This window comes from Centruroides vittatus, unplaced genomic scaffold (genome assembly GCF_030686945.1).
Source record: "Centruroides vittatus isolate TY-2023 unplaced genomic scaffold, ASM3068694v2 scaffold_576, whole genome shotgun sequence".
Classification (NCBI taxonomy): Eukaryota; Metazoa; Arthropoda; class Arachnida; order Scorpiones; family Buthidae; genus Centruroides; species Centruroides vittatus.
The window spans coordinates 2,737,339-2,756,639 of NW_027122713.1; the positions used below are offsets into that span (position 1 = coordinate 2,737,339).

General features: G+C 32.3%; 1 protein-coding gene across 2 annotated transcripts in view; it reads right to left on the reverse strand.

The window, feature by feature from the left end:
• Positions 1–18,615, reverse strand: part of LOC136989488 (armadillo repeat-containing protein 7-like) — a 30,169-nt gene extending 11,554 nt beyond the window's left edge. Inside the window, exons 1-5 of one of the 2 annotated variants that reach the window (XM_067287661.1) lie at positions 18,597–18,615; positions 10,787–10,890; positions 6,748–6,846; positions 2,409–2,477; positions 566–703 (exon numbers count right to left, since the gene is read on the reverse strand). In XM_067287661.1, the coding sequence (XP_067143762.1) occupies positions 566–703; positions 2,409–2,477; positions 6,748–6,846; positions 10,787–10,865 (385 nt within the window). In that variant the 5' untranslated portion in view covers positions 10,866–10,890; positions 18,597–18,615. Of the gene's footprint in view, positions 1–565; positions 704–2,408; positions 2,478–6,747; positions 6,847–10,786; positions 10,891–16,286; positions 16,335–18,596 lie in introns of those variants that run through there. The other variant, XM_067287660.1, reaches the window with a different exon arrangement.
• Between the last annotated feature and the right edge of the window lie 686 nt (positions 18,616–19,301).

Sequence of the window (19,301 nt, forward strand, 5' to 3'; positions counted from 1 at the left end):
GTGATTTGCATTTATTGTATATTCCTATTTTAATTTATATTAAATTTATTTATTATTTAAATGCATGACTCCTCATTCTACCGCTCGCATGACGCTCTTGTATTTTCACGAGACAAATTTCTACGCGTTATTCCACGTATAACAAAACTGAATAACTGGTGTCTGGCTCCTGACGTTAAGGAGAACGTTGATTTTGCAATCATTGATCTCCGATCTTTTATCTTTAAGTCCCTCCTACCACTCGGAACCGCAAGGAACCATCTCCTAAATTGGGTTTATGACAATCAGAGAAACTGTTTATGACAAACAGGGTTGTGTAAGCAGTATAGAAGATAGTTTTGTATCTTCCATACCCCCGCGGATCTCACAAATAAATAAGAATTATTAATTCAGACAATTTATATCTGTTTTCTCTATTATAGTATTTGAGATTTAGTTTCAACAATTTTCGAGACAAGAAGCTCTTTTATAATATTGTGCAATTTTGTTGTGAAATAAATAATTCAAAACATTAAATGAGAAAAATCTTTTGTTAAATTCTTACAACATAAAAGTCTAAACCTACCTGATTTTGATTCAGGAGTTACAAGAAAGATTAAAGTAGTAAGTGCAGATAGAACAGTTTCTTCTCTTGGACTAGAGAGACAATTTACAATCTTTTTCACATTACTATTTTGCAAGATAAAATCTTTGTTTTTCTTATCTAAGATAATAAAATGTAAAATTATACATTTAGAAGATATAAAATAATATAAATGTTAACAAAATATTAAAAGAATATCTTTGGTAAAAAAATATTTAAATGAATTATTTAAATGAATATAGTTATTTTAAATTAATTTTTACAAAAAAAAAAAAATAAAATAATAAACTTCTATGTTTAGACTAGTACTAAAAACATGCAATTTAATGCAAAACTAATAAGAATTCATCTTCAAAAATTGTTAGAAAAATTTCTTAAATTATAGAAAACAAAGTGACCTTAAATTCATGATTATACAGTATGCAAATATATTTTGAATTAAGACTCATTTTTTTCACATTTCCAAAGTTAAGATTGGGTTGAAGTGCTTCCTAAATTCAACATTCCTTCAAAAGTTCATACATAATGAAAATTTTATAGTGTTTCATTCACTTTATACTTTAACTTACTTAACATTACTTCATACTTTAACTTAAATATACCATTAACATTCTTAGTCATTAATAACTTCTTTTACATTACATTTACTTCTAATTAGCAGCCTACTTTTATGTTGAAAATTCTTTTTTTAAAGCAAAAATGCATCTTAGATTTAAAATAATATGGCATATATATTAAATAGTTTCAAGAAATGATTATAGTCCTATTAAAATGAGTTGTCATGTTAATAAATTAAAATTAAATATGTAGAAAAATTATAAATTTATTTATTCGAATTCTTTTATTTCAATATTGGTTTTTTATGTTATAAGCAGTTAAATCCATCAGATGTTTTTACTTATTCAAATTTAATAAAACAAAAATATACATGAGTTTTTCTTAATTTTAAATATTCAAATTAATTTTATCTTAATTATTTTATGCAAATGTTTTTTTTATCAGTTATGGTATTTTTTATGTTTTCTTTATTAAATTTCTTTTAAATCCACTAGAGAAATAGCATTCAAGAAAGACAGAGAGAATATTCATTAGCCATAGTTAAGTGATTTAAAGTCAACATGTCACGTAAACTAATGCAATTAATGAATTTAAATTCATAAAAGCAATATTCACGAGCAATTATTTATTGTGACAGCATCACAATGACAGGCTGCAATTTTTCATCACAATGCACTTAAGTTTAGTAGTGTCTTGCTCCTGTACATCATACTTTTCCTGTTAACAATGAAGTTGGGCTTATCATGTATCTAACTCTATTCAGGAGAAAATTTTTGAACTGAAATAACATGACTTTCAGTCCAAAGCAGAAGTTTGTATATAGTTAATAGAAACCTCTTCCCCTAAGTTTTCCCTATCTGGTTTTGACCTTCATCTATCAAACATCATTCTTGAGATTAAGAAAAGACAGACAAACAGACATATGGGCAACAGTGAGAATTTATAGGTCCAAAATTTTTTCAGATTGCAACCCAATTAAATAAAATTACTGAGAAATTAGTATAATTAACCTTAAAAATATTTAAACAATATTTTAATCAAGACTTTTCAGATTGTCAGTTTATTAAAATCAAACCAAGAAACTAAATGTTTCAAGAGAATGCATTGTGTTTTTTATGCTATGTTATTCAATAAATGGTCAACATTTATTGAATATTTAATATAACTAGTCATTAATTAATGTCTAATGAATATAATTACTTTCAATAATTATATTCATTAGACAGTTAACAAATTAAAAATTAAATTACACAATTGTAATTTTTACCTAAACATAAATTACACAATCCTCCAATTGCAAATTCTATTAACTCTTCATCTTCTTCATCAAGCTGATCTATAAAAAAAATTTACATTAATACAAACAGACTATATACAAAGTCTATACAGTCAAACCTGTTTTTATGCGGTCTTTTTTTGTGCGGTTTTTTTGTGCGATTTTTTATTTGTGCGGTATAGTTGGCGACTAGTCTCGTGCGATTCGTCATGTCTCACGTTGACTTATTATAGCTAAATAAACTTATTATAGCATAAATGAACTTATTATAGTAATATTATTGCATGAATATGCGAAAAATGAAATAATTTATTTTTTAAGTCAACAAAACACCACCTGGACGAAAATATGTAAAACAGACGATAGACGAGACGATGCAGTCAAGTGCTGACATCTGTTGTCAATAAATTCTATTTCGTACGGTTTTGAGTTATTTTCTATGTGAAACTTTTTTTATGCGGTCCCTATTGATCGCATAAAAAAATATTTTTTAATTGTGTTGCGAAAACTATTTTTTATAGCCATTCGTGAAGTTTCGAGCAATTTTTTTATGCATTTTTTTTTATGCGGTCCCTATCCACCGCATAAAAACAGGTTTGACTGTATATTGTTTCTATCATTAGATATAATACAAATCTATCATCATCTACAGAGTGGGTGGAAAATAACTAGGTATTGAGAAATTGCTAATTTTTGTAATAATAATGCAATCATAATAAAATCTGTGCATGCATTTACATCAATCAATGGAATTTTATAATTCCCACATTGATGATGTGGACATCAAGAGAGACTGCACATGCAATGACAAAAATGATAGCTAATCATTTACGAGGGCTGTTCGGAAAGTTCACGGCCTCAAATAGAACAACAAACAATAATGTTAATACTTTTTTATTTTTCAATGTAGTCTCCTTTATTAGCAATTCACTTATTCCAGCGACGTTCTAGCTTTTTTATGCCATCACAATAGGTCGATTTGTCAAGGTGTGCAAAATACTCGTTCACTTCAGAGATGACTTTGTCATTTGAGTGACATCTCTTTCCAGCCAAGAATTTTTTTAGGTTTGGAAAAGGGTGGAAGTCACTGGGGGCCAAATTAGGTGAGTACGGTGGATGTGGAACTAATTGGAAGCGAAGTTCGTTTACCTTTTGTTCAGTGATTCTGCAGAATGTACAGGTGCATTATCGTGGTGGAACAGAATCTTTTTCTTCTTCAAGTGTGGCCTCTTTTCTTTGATTTCTTTCTTCAGTTTTTCCAAAAGTTCACAGAAATAGACAGCATTGATGGTCTTTCCTCTTTCTAGGTAGTCAATAATGATGATTCCTTTAGCATCCCAAAAAATTGAGGCCATCACTTCCCCTGCTGATGGAACTGTCTTTGCCTTCTTTGGTGATGGCAAACTGTGATGTTTCCATTGCTTCGACTGTTCTTTTGTTTCAGGAGTGTAGTAGTGGACCCACGTTTCATTAGTAGTCACAAACCGATGCATGAAATCCTGTGGGTTTTTCTGATAGAAGACCAAACACTCCTTTGACATCAAAGTGCGAACACGTTTTTGCTTGGCGGTCAGCAGACATGGCACCCGCCTTGCTGAGACCTTTGTCATACCCAAATTTTCAGTTAGGATGTGGTAAACTCGGTTGACAGAGATGTCTCAGCTATCTCACACGTTTTCAAACGGTGATCTGCTAACACAAAATCATGAACTTTGTCGATACTTTCTTCAGCGACAGCAGTTGACGGCCGCCGCTGCGAGGGTCATCTTCCACTCTCTCTCTGCCAGATTTAAAAAGGGCTGTCCATTTTTCCACAATGGTGTATGAAGGAGCAGCACCTTTTTTTCATCGGGTATTTTATGACTGCACGAGTCTCCATTTTTTCCATTTTTGACAAAGCATGTGCACACTGACTATCTGATAAGCTGTTGTGAAAAAATTTTATGACAAATCAAGAGGAAATTCGTATTGTATCTTTAGCAAAGATGACTGAATTATTCCCGCCAAAAATTAAATTGATTGCAGCGCTACATATAGGCAAGGCCGCGAACTTTCCGAACAGCCCTCGTATCTGTCCAAAAGCGAGTGAAGGTTGTTGCACACTATGAGGTGTGGAAATCAGTGGTTGCTGTGAAGGGTTGGTGCCATACAGTGAAGGGATGTCTTGCCATAATCCATCAGGAAACGATCAGGAATTGTCATTTAAAGCTAATGACAAGTTTGGTTGTGGACACAGAAATCACTGTCCATCCTCATCGTTTGTGGAAAAGTTGTCATTGGTGGATGGCACCAGCACCTACTTTGAATTTTAATGTATGCATCCATATTTCCATTTAATAAGGTACAGTACATGGCAAATAATTTTCATCATCATTAAATTAGAAATATAAAAAATTATAGTAATTTCTCAATGCCTAGTTACTTTCCACCCATCCGATATATTAGATCTTTTACCATTTAAAAAAATTTTTTTATAGAAACAAATACTGTCAAATATTTTTAATTCAAACAATAAAAGGAATTCAAAAAAGTTCAAATTATCAAAAACTCAAGCTATCCATTTTAAAAAATTAAACTAGTTCTATATAAGTTTCTAGTGTTTACCATTATGCCATACTCTGACATCACAACATTTTCTATTCACTTTCTCTTTCACTTCTTTAATCACTTCAGAGTTAAAAACTGAAAACATACCTGTGTGTATTCTATACTTGGATACCATAAAAACCTAGCTAAACAGTCCATGGGTACATTCCTGTATGCATCAAACAGTCCATTGATGAACTGCAGTGTACTAGTGTACTAGAATGTGTTTCAATATTCACCAATGAGTTAATCGGTGCAGCAACTGATGCACATCACACTCATCAGGCTATGGATATGGCTATCTCCAATGGAGCAATATAGTTATATTATTAGCACCATTTTTACTAGTCATCTGTATTAACCCAAAGTTATTTTAACAGGATAAGTCTGCAAATGCCACTGTTGTGCTGTTTACTTCTGCCATCTTGTTAGCTTGCAAGATGTTCCAGTAAAAGCTTATTAAACCATTTACCAATGCATCAATTGTGCTGAGACTGATTCATACTGAAATGTATCCAGTCTTACTATCTAGATGTGAATGTCATTAAAACTGTTGTGGCCCGACCAAGCCATTTTTCTTTCTCTCTCTGGACTCTCACATTCCAAACTGGACTACTTCCAGTCTTTTATACATCTAGTTTTCCTAGTATTAGTTGGCCTCAGGCAGTACTTCCAACAGAAGGGTTACAGGATAGTATTGAGGAAGAAGGGATTATATTGGGTGTGCTCATGATAAGATAGTGTGTGGAAAGACTTTTGAAAGAGGACTAAAAATCCAGCTCCATTGAGAATGGCTTTAACCAAATTTCATTGATAAAGCATTACCTGAGGTTGATAGATCCCAAGTTTTTTATGGAAGTTTTAGTTTTTCCTTAAAAAGTTTTTCCCTGTTGTGTTTCCAATTCAGATCACCCACCAGAGAAGGCAATGGACATATATGAGCAGACAAGGTGTAGCATGGAAGGAAGAAAAACTCAGAGTACAACTCCCTTTTAAAAAAAGGAAACCCTTAAAGAAAACAAAAAAGTAAGTAGAAGTGCTGCCAACCATTCTTTTCTCAATTTATCTTACATTTTCTTGACATTTTTAATAACCCTCCTATCTGACCCTTTGGGCCCTGATAGATCTTAAGTTTTAGATTTAGACCTTAGAAATACATTTAGCTTAAGCTTTTTTTATTTTTTTCACTATGTGATTTGAGTGTTTTTTGTTTTTCTTTTTTTTTGGTTTGTGTCACATCATTTTACTTGTCATATTTTTTAAAAAATGCCCAAAATGGTAATTTGTATATTATTAGTAAAAGATACTGTTAATAAAAATCTAAAGAAAATTTTTATCTATGTTAAGTGAATTTTCAAATTTTTTTTTTCTGGCAGTGAACACATGTGGCAACTTTTCCCATGTTTAATTCACACTAAACAGTGCAGCATCTTATAAGCCAGAACAAGCTGCAACACATAAGAGCACGTTCTTATATTTGAGATATACTCTTATAATCGAAGCAGGATGTATGTTTCAAAACTGCAAAAGCAAACAATTTTCACATATCAGAGCTGTTATTTGTGCAGAAATATAATAAGTGTTTCTCAGAGAAAATGCTTGCCTTTTATATCTTCTAATCATCTGAATCAATTGATACACATACAAATAAATCAGAGATAAGTCATTAATACAATATAACAAAATATATTAAAAAAAAGCATTAAAATATCACAAATAATATAGTTTCTAATTTAAAACTTACCCAAAAAGAGAGCAATAATATTTAAATTCCTAAAATGATCATAATTTATGGGATCGTATGCAAAGTTTCCAAGATTAGCTAAAACCTGCTTCTTTGCATCTGAAAAAATTTAAATATATTTAATTTTGAATATAAATTTCCTAATTACATATAATTACAAATTTAATTTAATTATGAAACAAAATAAATTACATTTAAAAATGTACATGAAAACTGTTCAAGATGCTATTCCTTCTGTAGAAAAATCAGCATCATGAGCATCTAATATCACCTCATATGCTAACTAGCATAATTAGTTTTTATATTCAAAATGGTACCTTAATTCACAAATTGTACTCGCTTCTGATTTAAGTGATTACTACAGCTAGAAGATCTACACACTAAAAATCATTCATATAACGCATATAAGTTACATGATTTTATAACTATTTACATGACTTTGCACCTATATGTCCTAGCTCTAGTGATTACATTGTTTTGAACTAATGTTTTACTGAACTATTTTTGCTAATCTTGGCTTATGAAACCAAAAGCAATATTTTGTTATTTGTACATGAAATTCAATTCAATCATTTTACTTAAAGTGATCAAAATGCCATTTACAATTTACACATATTATAAATATTGTTACTATTTTTTTTCTTTTTCCATTCCCTTCCTTTTACTTGTATATTTAATGAAACTTTAGTAGTAATTTTTTTTTGAAAGCCAATCTCAATAAGAGGTACTCTTTCATAGAGATTTATGTAACCTTTTTTAAATTCTCTTGTTTAAATGCTGTAATAGAAAATAAAGAAAAAGGCAAAAATAAAGAAAAAGACAAAAATAATGCTACTGTAAACCATAATGTATGAAAAGAATTTGAATATTATAAAATACTATGTTGAATGCAATGTTAAATAGGAACTTCTTAAGAAATTGGACTGAAAAGGAGTAAAAAAAAAAAAAAAAAAAATGCCTTACATCAGGTTCACTTAGAAGAATGTAAGTGAATGTGATGCAAGACTATTAATCAGACCCAAAACATTTGTTTCTCTATACATATTTTTCTGGAAAGAGAAAAGTTTCTTATGTAATTCATTTCAAAGTATTCCAGTTTTGCTGTTTGTATTGCTTTATATATAACTTACATATATAAACTTTAACCAAAAAGCTAAACTAATGGTGTATAAGTGCTATTAACTAGAAAATTAAATGATTCTATTGAAACCATGTTGTAATTTGTGTTATGATATAATGGCACGATGAAGTGACTTTCATTCAACACTGGCTAGTTTTCCATCTTTTATTCAGTTAGTAACTGAATAAAAGATGAAAAACTAGCCAAGTGTTAAATGAAAGTCACTTCATCGTGCCATTATACCATAACTAACTGAATAAAAGATGGAAAACTAGCCAAGTGTTGAATGAAAGTCACTTCATCATGCCATTATACCATAGATAATTAAACTAAAAATTTGGCATAATGGTAGATGGTTAGGCCATCATCTTGTATTAATATTAATAATACAAGTCTGCAAAAAAAATTTTTTTCAGCTGCATGGGATATTTTTGCTGAATTATATGTTTTAAAGATCAGAGATTCTAAAAATGACTTCCGTAACATCCCATCACATATAGGTTTTTCGCAAAATAAAAACAAATTTTTGATAAAAACTCTTATTTATTACAATGAACTAAATATATTACATTTCCTTACAACTAATCAAAAAATTGTTTCTGATATTTATACACAATTTTAGGTCTACTCTTTTTTCTTATGAAACCTTTTCTTCTTCTCTTTGATGCTTCTCTGAACTCGTTTCCGATTTCCTTCTCTGGTTTCTTGATTGAGCATCCAACAGTAGTCAGCTAACATACTGACATCCCATTTTCCTTGATAACATCTCTCGATATCACAGACATCCTGGTGAAATCTTTCACCCTGTTCTTCACTGTAGGCGCCCAAGTTTTCAGGAAAATAGTCAATATGGGAGTGTAAGAAATAAACTTTTAAGCTCATCTTGCATCCTTGAGCTTCATACGGTGCCAGCATGCGTTGAACAATGGTTTTGTAGTCATGGCCCTTGGTATTCCCCAAAAACTTATGCACTACATTCTTGAAAGAGTCCCATGCTTCTTTTTCCTTTTCTCCCATTGTTTCCAAAAAGAGGGGAACAAATAAAAGTTTTCTTATGTCGGGACCAGTGAAAACTCCCTCTTTTAACTTGGCTTCAGACAGTTTCGGGAACTTGGAACACAGATATCTGAAACAATCCCCACTTTTAGGATATTTTGTATAACTCCCTGCTGACTCAACAACATGGTCAGTATATTGAAATCTCCACAAACCATCCATTGACGCTCTTGATATTTGATTTTCTCAAGAATCGTAGCCAAGTCAGTATAGCTTTCTCCCATATGACCCGAGTGTCCCATAGAAAGAGATGCAAATATATTTCCATTATGCAGCAAGACTGCTTTGAGGCTAGTTTTAGATGAATCAATGAATATGCACCATTCTGATGAATCATATTCTGTTTCATGAGCCCATGAACATCATTACAATAAACTAGATTTCCCTCTTTGGAGAAAAACTGAGTAAATTCTCTCTCTCGATGCCTGTACCATGAAAATGAGGTCCCAGATGATGGCAGGTTTTTGTTTTTTAGCCTTGATCCTAGCAATTCGGCTGCATCTTTTGAAAGACCTAAGTCTCTTACTAGGTCATTGAGCTCACTCTGAGAAAAAAGTTGAGATCCTTTGTCAACAGAAAAATCTGAGCTAGATTCGTCCTGGGAAGCTAATGTGTCTGAGTCCTTTTACTGACTCAGGATGTCATCTAAATTAGAAGGTGGCTGCGGAACTGGTATTTCAGAACCATGGGACACTGGACGAATAGCTAAGTCAAGATTACGGTAAAATATTTTCTTTTTATTTTTTGTATTAAATCTTTTAACATCAACCGAACAGAAGCAGCAGTCAGTTGTGTGATTTTTCTGTTCACACCATATCATAGGAATGCCAAAACAAAATGAGTTTTTCTTACCCTTAAACCACAAATGAAAATCTTCCTTGCATCTTCTGCACACCTTATGCAGAGCCCATGCTTTGTCTTGATCTCCAAGTTTCAATTTGAAATACGCAAAATAAACTTTCTTCACAAACTCACTTATGTTTCTTTGTTGACTTTTCACTGTGTATTCACTACAAACGTAACAGAAGCCATCGGGAGAAATTACATAACCTCTGCATGCTATACTCCAGAAATAAAAATACAAGCACAGTAGCATTCGAATGCTGGATATAAACTGAGTGTGGCATTAGATGGCCAGCGAGATACTGAACTTATTTAGCTTGTTGAAACATGATCTAATCCAACAGCAGGTTGTTTATATTTATTCCTAGTATCCCAGATAACATGTCGAAACATGCTCAATCTCACCAGTAATATTACTCACTAACAACTTTTAACCTGTTTCTACACGATCATGTGACCTTCCTCCTAATGCTAAAACTACTTAACCCACCTCCCCCTACCACTACTCTCTTCAACCATTAACATTTTTATTTATTTATTGCCAAGTTCAGCTATAATTGATAGAATTAATGGGAGAAGTCTTTGTTTTAATGCCATTTTTTAAATAAAAAAAAAAAAATACTAAATTTTAAGTTAACTAGGAATTTTACGCTAAATACAAACGAAAACTTGAGTGTAACAAAAAGAATTGACGAGACGGAATTTTTTTGGTATTTTTTTTTGTTTTTACTAAGTTGAAATCTATAAGAAAATGTATAAAAATCCTATGCAGTTTTTTACTTGCAGACCTGTGTAATCACATTAACTTTAGAATTAAATTTAATCATTTAGAATATTTGGATAGAAAAGATTGAACTAACTATCTGCCTTTAAGCCAAACTAAGCTACATAGTTTAATTATCTTTTTAACAGCTTTGTTATTGTTATCTAGTAGTTTAGATGTTTAATTATTTGAATATATTGAGCTACAGTCTATGTTTGCAAATAAACTTTAATTAGTCAAAATTATAATAGTTTTACCTTGTGATGAAGAATCTTGAAATTCAGTAACTAATTGCTGCAAATATGAATATCTCTCCTTACTTGAGTATCTTGCCATTATACACAATTTTCTTTTACATTAGCTATTAAAATAAAAACTATTTTATACAATTCAAATATAAATATTTAAATATCTAAATATTTATATACAGTAAAACCTCTCTGTAATGGACACTTGCTCAACCAAAAAAAAACACACTGTTCATTCTAAAGATGTCCATCCAAGAGAGGTTTTGTAAAAATTACTGGTACTTTCTGGTTAGCAGGATGCCAGTCAATAGATGCAATCAAAATTGCAAATTCATGTGAAATTTTCTAAGTTACAACAGATTAGTTGTTTTAATTGAAAAAGGAAGCAAACTTACTATTTCTGTTAATAAGATTTAAAAATTTATGAAAGATTATTGTGAATTTAACAAGCGTGCTATCTTTACACTAAGTTCAACAAAACAATTAGCATATTTACGTGCTTATGTCGGTTTTCGAGTGAAAATTCATTTTATTATACCTCATTAGTTGTAAATATTTATAAACATGAAATACATGATTAATATTGATATTGAAATATATTTTATGGGGTTTTTTTAATTTTTTTACAAACCTGACAATGAGATGTCATCAATATTATGTCATTAATTTCATGCAATTATGCAAAGTGGTTTTGCACATTGGCAAGAAGTGCAGTAATTTAGGCAAATTTCATAGTGAGTACTGTTTGTGGAGCAAGTTTGTGTCTTTTCTAGTTGCTTCCTTAAAAATTATTAAAAATGAAATTTACATTGTAGGATATTCCTCACAACGAAGCAGATGCAATTACTTTATTCCAAAAACAAGGAATATTGCATACTGAAAGACTGTGCTTGAATAAACACCAAATATCTTTGTATTTTTGTTCATCAGAAAGTTCAAAATGGAGATGTCATATAAGAACGTGTTGTGAAAAGAAGAGAATTAGAACTGACAACTGGTTTGTAGGATCAGACCAGTGGCGTAGCGTAGTGGGGGCGGCAGGGGCAGCCCGCCCCGGGTGGCACTTATAGGGGGCGGCAAAATTTCACAATAAATAATAATATCTTGTAGAAATACCTAAATAAGGGGGCGGCGAAATTTTCCTCCACCCCGGGCAGCTGACACCCACGCTACACCACTGGATCAGGCATATCATTTTTAAATGTGTTTTATCTATTTATGGTCAATAGAATTATCATCCTGTGAATTTTGTCAAATGCAACTAGGTCTAAATTGAAATACTACTGTGGACTGGAACAGTTACATGCAAGAAGTTTGTGCTCATTCCCTAATAAATCATTCTAAATTAAAGATTGGCAGTGTGAATAGAATTGTCAAAATTGACAAGAAGACAACATTCTAAACAGGAAGCCTTTACAGCTATGTTATGCGACATCTCAAAATTAATGCCACCCAAATGATATGCCACAGTTATAAAAAATGAAAAGTTACGTTATTCTAATGTAAGTTCAAAAAAATTCTTTGTATTTATTTAATTTATGTTTATAATTAGATTTATTTAAAAATTGCAAAATAAAAGTTCATTATTGCAAAAAATAGTAGGAATTTCAATGGCGTCCTGCTAACCAGAAAGTACGAAACATCATTTAAATGAAGTCTGCAGTATTTTCATTTACAAACAGATAATGTACGTACAAACCATGCAGAAAATACTAGTAAGACACATCACAGTAAGTAATGAATTATCATTAAAAAATCAGAATTATTTTTTGCAAATAATGGATTTCCTGCATACCCAGGAAAATTTCAATTACGTTTGTTTGTTTTTTACAATTGACTGTAGCAATTTGCATCTCACTATGCATAATAACTCTGTGTTAGTTTACTACTGTCAACATCTTTTCTATTGGTGTAAAACTGCTTCAGTTTGTTTATGCAGTACAGGGCTTGTCTGTATGACTCTATTGGTGGCTTTATAACAGATGTCATTTTGACTGTGAAGCCATAACCTTGTCATCGCCACCACACTTGTTATTCTCCCTTTCTTGAATCTCAGAAATTGACTGAAGGACTGTTTTTGTATCTTGGCTTGTGCACTCAGTCAGAATCCATGTTGACATAATGGATGCAATAATAACAAATTCTGTTGTATTCATGAGCTCTGCATTATCTCCATACCATTCACAATTGCTGCTTGTTTCTTGAAAGTGGTATCTCCTTCCAGTAATGAGAATGCAGTAATTGCTGCTGCAAAAAAAATTTTCAAGAAACAATTCTTAAACTGTTGATGGCAGAATCTGTCTCCAAGCACTTGAAATTCATGAAATAGCTTGGAAGACATAGGGTTGCTTTGTCAGTGTTTCAATTAATGTTCCACAATCTATATTTGAAAATATTTGCTTCAGAACTATTTGTGTGTACCTGATTTTAAAATTTTGAATTAAAATAATTGAATTTTGAAGTAATCTGTCAACCTTTGAGAGAGTGAAGTGACACTTGGTGGTAGAAATGTGTAAAGTTATAGGAATTGTCCAACACCACTCGATTAGGGTCTGCCTTAGGTGAAAGGTTGTGTGACCCTTGCTTTTCCTGCAATCTGTCAGGATGACGTAAGAAAGCCTTTTTGACATATGCAGTAGTGGTTTGCTGAACGCAAAGATACTCACACAGAGACTGTACTGTCAAAATTAATGTGTTTATTTATATAGAAAATCACGCTTACAGATAAGGCAAATTGCCATCTATACACGACGCTACTGCTGTTATGTTAGGGGGCAGTTCTGTGAGTACTGCAGAGGAAAGTTCGTTTCCACCATATTGCTGGCCCGCAGAGTGGTCCACTGAAGTCATCTTCTGTCCCCCTCCAGTAGTGGTCAGGAGATGATGCAGAAGAGGGAGATCTCACTGGACTCGAGGCAGGTGGAGTCATCTCCGGTAAGCAGGATGGGGAGCCTGGACGTTGACTTGGTCAGAATTGCCTCCAGAAAACCGGGGTCTTCTCTTCTTTGGAGAGCCTGGTCCTGACTTAATCTGAATTGGTCACCGCACAACCCCAGTTTAGACAATCTTCCACTCAGTTCCTCAACCTCCCTGTGTCCTCGGGATTCTGGGCTTTTATACTATTTTTCACTTGAAAATTCCGAGATTGTGGGTGGTCCAAACGGTAATCCCACAAAACTTAATTGGCCCCTGGTCTGTTGCCAGGAACATAATTTGGGTTGCGGGGTCGTTGAATCTCCTCGTCTGGGCTGCTCCCCTCCAAAGTCAGGTTGTGCCCTTCCCGGAGTGACAGTCCCATAAATTTTGGTCTAATATGTTTTTCTGACTCGGAGAAGGCGCAGCAGGATCCAATCAATCCCAAACACCTCCTCTTCTAAAGGAGGATCCACAAACTCCCGCTTTGAACTCTGTGTAAGATGGCGGTCAATTTCTCTCCCACCTTCTACGATCTACAGTCAGGGACGTGTCAATTTGGTCTGGGAAGGTGACAATTAAATCGTTTCACACCGCATTCCTTTACTGCCCTGGCCTTATTTACAAAATAAGTCACCAATTTTTAGCTTTAACTTGACAGCCAGTCTCCCATCGCAGGTGGTAAGGACAGCATCACAAATATAATAATCTTGACATTTTTGAGCTGGATGTGATGCTGCATTATCATGAAACAAAAACACTTTCCTATTTTGTTATAACATTTCCTGTTCAGCTATTTCAGCTACTCTGTCACAATTTCTCATCATTCTTTCTGTTTGATTTCCACTCAATTTCAAATTTTATAATGTCTATATTCTTGAAACATCTTGTTTGGAAACATTCCTAATTATCAGGTGTTTTTCACATTCTCCACTCAATACTTGAATATAACAAACTTGTCAGTCATTATTGCTATTTGCTACCAAAACATGATTCATCCTTGAAGCACAAAGTTTTGTCTGAAAGAGTGCTAAAGACAGTTCTTTTTTATCAGTGTTTAAAATATTTTCTGAAGAATTAAAACCAGTGATAATGAAAGCTTAGCCTCCCACTGTGGTACTGCATTACAATCAAATCCACACAATTCTCCACAAATAGTTTTGAATTTGATATTATATCATTTTTGAATTTTTTGAGCTATCCATTTGAGGCTTTGAAGTTCTCGGCATCAAATTCAGATGCAAATTGTAAAGCTTTGGCTTGAATGATCTACCTTGAAACAGGAACTCTGTGCAGAACTAGTCTATGATTACTTTGTCAATGAGAGTGCTATTCCCACCATGCAACTGTTGATTTGTTGCTTGTTGTCATTACTGAATCAATGGTTGAATAGTTGTTTCTTGACAATTTCTGCAGCTTACATTTTTCCAATCTTTAAAAATGTTACTGATTTTCTCATTCCACACTTCTCTCACTTGTGATGTTCAATAATTTCAACCTTGTTTTTAATGTTAGTATTTACATGGAATCTTATCAAAACTTGCAGATTCTCTTTCCAACACAAAAAACATGTTTTGTCTTCACTACAGATTAAGAATAGATAAGGATATAGACATGGACAATCACATAGTACTTTCTATTGTAACAGAAGTTTTCTAAATAGCCAACCAGTGACAGATGGTTGCTGAACAACTTACTTGACAATCAATTTACCATAAGGCCTGTAGCTTACACAGAGGTTTGTCTTCTTATGATAAATGCAACTGTCTCTATGACTTGTTGGCTATTTAAAAATATTTCAATCTGTCATAAATGACACAAGAATGTGAAGAGAGGTCAAGACAATAGGTATGACAATTGTGAGACTGAATTTATGTCCACAGAGTTGTTTTGGACCAACCTCATTGTTGTGATATAATTAAGGTACATGTGCTTCTTACAGATTGATATGAACAGATACACTAAGCAAACTCCTACAATAGCAAGTTAGTTAACAGAAATTTTACTGTGTTGCAATAAAATCATGCACTCAAATTGATTTTAAGAAAGCAATTGATCATCAAGCAATAGTGTTGAATCTTTGGAATTGATTTAACTGCAACCATGTAAACTCCAAACAATGAAGTCAACTTGATGAAAATCCACTGTGTCTGTTAACCATTTATTATGCAGTGAATGTTTATTATTATTCAAACATTTTCAGTCATCTTAATCAACCTTCTTCAGATATTTGAATTTTACAATTTGCAAAAGAACAAAGCTACTACTTATTCTATAATTATTTGCAACATTCCTATTCTATAATGGAACATTGTAAACACTATACAATAAGTAGCAACTTTGTTCTTTAGAAAATTAAAAAGTTCAAACACCTAAAGAAGGTTGATTAAGATGATTAAAACACTTGAATAATAAACATTCATTGCCTAATAAATGGTTATGTTTTGTGGTTAAAATTATAATTGAACATTTGTAAGGGCTACAAAAATGCAAAATGCATTACATAACATTTACAAAAAAATAAAATAAAAATTATTATAAAATGTATAGTACACTAAAAACTAATGATGTAACACAAAACATATTACATACATACTTGCCAACCTTTACAATGGGGAATAGCTGGAATGCTGGTATAAAAATGCTGACAGCATAAAAACAAAATAATTCTTTATTAATTAACATCGATATTGTACAATGCTTATATTAAATACCTTTAATAAACAAAATTTAATGTTATCTCTGCATATGATATCTTATAAAGCTATTGCCATAAATACAGTCTAGAGCAGCATTTCTCAACCTGGGGGTCGCGGTGATATTAAAGGGGGGTCACAAAACAATAATGAAATCATTTTATGAGAAAAAAATCATTTATTATAAACTTATAAACATTTTACTTATAATAAGTACACATGTAAAGAAATTAATGTGATGGTTGCATTTGTTTTCATTTATAATTACAGTTAAAATTCAATTAGTAATAGTAAGGCTTACTGTTATTACTCCTTTGGGTAGGGGATTGCGAAATATTAATTTTATTTATATTTACTATTTGGGGGTCGCAGAGCTAAGAAGGTTGAGAATTGATGGTCTAGAGCAGGGATGGGCAACATGCAACCCGCAACGCATAAAATGTGAATAAATATATCAATTTTCCAGCTTAAGGAAGTATGCAGCAAAAATTCAAACGTTATTTTCTACAACTTATGTATGTGAATAGTTTTTCCCGCAATGAATTTAGTAAAAATTAAAACAAGAAACCGGCTAACAGACACAAGGAAACTAATTTAAAACTAGCAGTGACAAATATTTAACCAAATATTTCCAACATATTACGTTTACATCAGTTTCAGAAGCTAAATTAAGTATACCTATGTTAATTTATAATTATATATGAATAAATAATTCTGATTTACCAACATTTTTTTTTCTCTTTCTCTTGTATGCAGCCCATATCAGTTCAAAAGTCTTAAAATGCGGCCCTTACGTAGAAAAACGTTGCCCATCCCTGGTCTAGAGTATGGCAATAGCTTTATATTCTAAATTGAATATAAAGCTATTGCCATACTCTACACTGCACAATTTAAAAAATGTCAAATATTTTATAGGACATATAATTCTACACCTAGATTTATGATGTGTTCTATCTTGATGTGTCATAAATCTTGATTCTGCATGAGTCTGCCTCCTGTTATATGCCTTTGTGCAATGTTTTGCTTTGTTAATAATTTCTTTTGTTACAGTATAATGTACTCATGACAGTTGCTATCAGTCAGTTTATTGACTTTCACTGCAATAATGAAAGACAATAATTTTTCTGGTTATTTATTTCCTATCACTGTCTTTTTCTTACCATACTGAATATCTTTTCCTTTTGCCTTTACTCAGCCTTACTATTTTACAAAGATTACAAATCTTTGTAAAATCCCACAAGTCTCAAAAAAACTATCTAGTTTCTTTTCTTGGGAAAGTTCATGCCATACAGCCTGTATATTTTTAAGTGATATATCAGATGTTTCTTCTTTTTGGATGGAGAAACTGTAGCGCTGCTCCAATAATTTGGTATAACTGTAAAATTAATTCATTTTCTTCTGCTAATGAGTCGGCCACAATTGATTTAACTGCCCATGTAAAGACACTTAACATTGCCATACTTGGGGATGCAATTTATCATATCTGCCACTTAAAATAATATTTGAGCTAAAATTCTCACACATATAACAATATACATATATTAAAATATTAATCTTGTTTCTTTCCCAATTGAAGGAATCTGAGAATATTGTTCTGGTTCACTTCAGTCATTTGTAATAAAATACAGGTAATTAAACTTATATCGTAATCTATAGTTACCACTTATATATTTAGTTATTAAACTGTGTAGACCATAAATCAATATACTTTTTTATTTAAACAGTTTCCTTAGTTTCCTTTTAAATACGTAAAATCGTGTTCGTGAAAATATATAAATGCAACGGTTAATGTTACCCTTGGTGCCAAGATGGCGGCTCGTCTCCGATTCCAGCAAGGAAACAGTGGGATACACGTTCTAACCTAACCTAACCTAACCTATTCTAATAATTTGGTTGCTAATAATTATGGTAATTTATTAGAATAGGTTAGGTTAGAACGTGCGTCCCACTGTTTCCTTGCTGGAATCAGAGACGAACCGCCATCTTAGCACCAAGGGTAACATTAATCAATGCAATGTTACAGTAAATTTAATCGCAAAATTCGTACATTGCAGCATGCATTACAGATGCAATGCGGATAAAAACGCATTACTAACCAAATGTATGTGCATACTTTTTATTCTAATATAAATATAAATAATATATATTATAATCTCGTGGAAAAATTATTTTATAATTTCCTCAATTTCAAATTCAAAACACATGCTTACTTCTCTATTTCTATCGCCATCTGGTGTCACGCGAAAATTTTAAATAACTGAGGCGTGTTGCCAATTCTAAATTATGATTTTCAAAATTATCAATTATTTACTTCAAACAAGAATTTTTCATTTATAAAAATTTTGGCAATTGTAATGCTAAAATAAATTGTAAATTTCGAAGTAAATTTGTTATTAGGAAACATAGATTACTATTATATATCAGTGGCGTGCCATCATTGGAAGCGATGGAAGCGCCGATTCCACCTTCCAATGACCTTCCCTTGTATTTTATAAAATATAAATTTTTATATTTTAACGTACTTTGTATTAATTAAAATTAATATTTTATTATAACTCCATTATGTATCTTTTAGAAATTTCTATACTACATGTGAAAAAAACGATAAGATTGCTATTGTATATTCGAATGATTCGGTGGCGGAAGGAGTGTCGAAACCGGGTCAGTTTCCAATCAGCCAGATTATATAGGCATTGTCACATGCGGTTTACAGAGCACCAACCTCACCCGGTTTAGCTGGTAGAAGCGACACACGCATAAAGAGTCCTACTTTATATCCCGGAGCGGTTGTGGGCTGTTAGCCGCCTGCTAGATATTCGGCCACCCTCGCCTGATTATGTGAATCATGAGCAGACTAAATCAACGGCGGACAACCCTCGGCCCGCGGGCCAGCTACGGCTGGCAAAAAGTTTCTA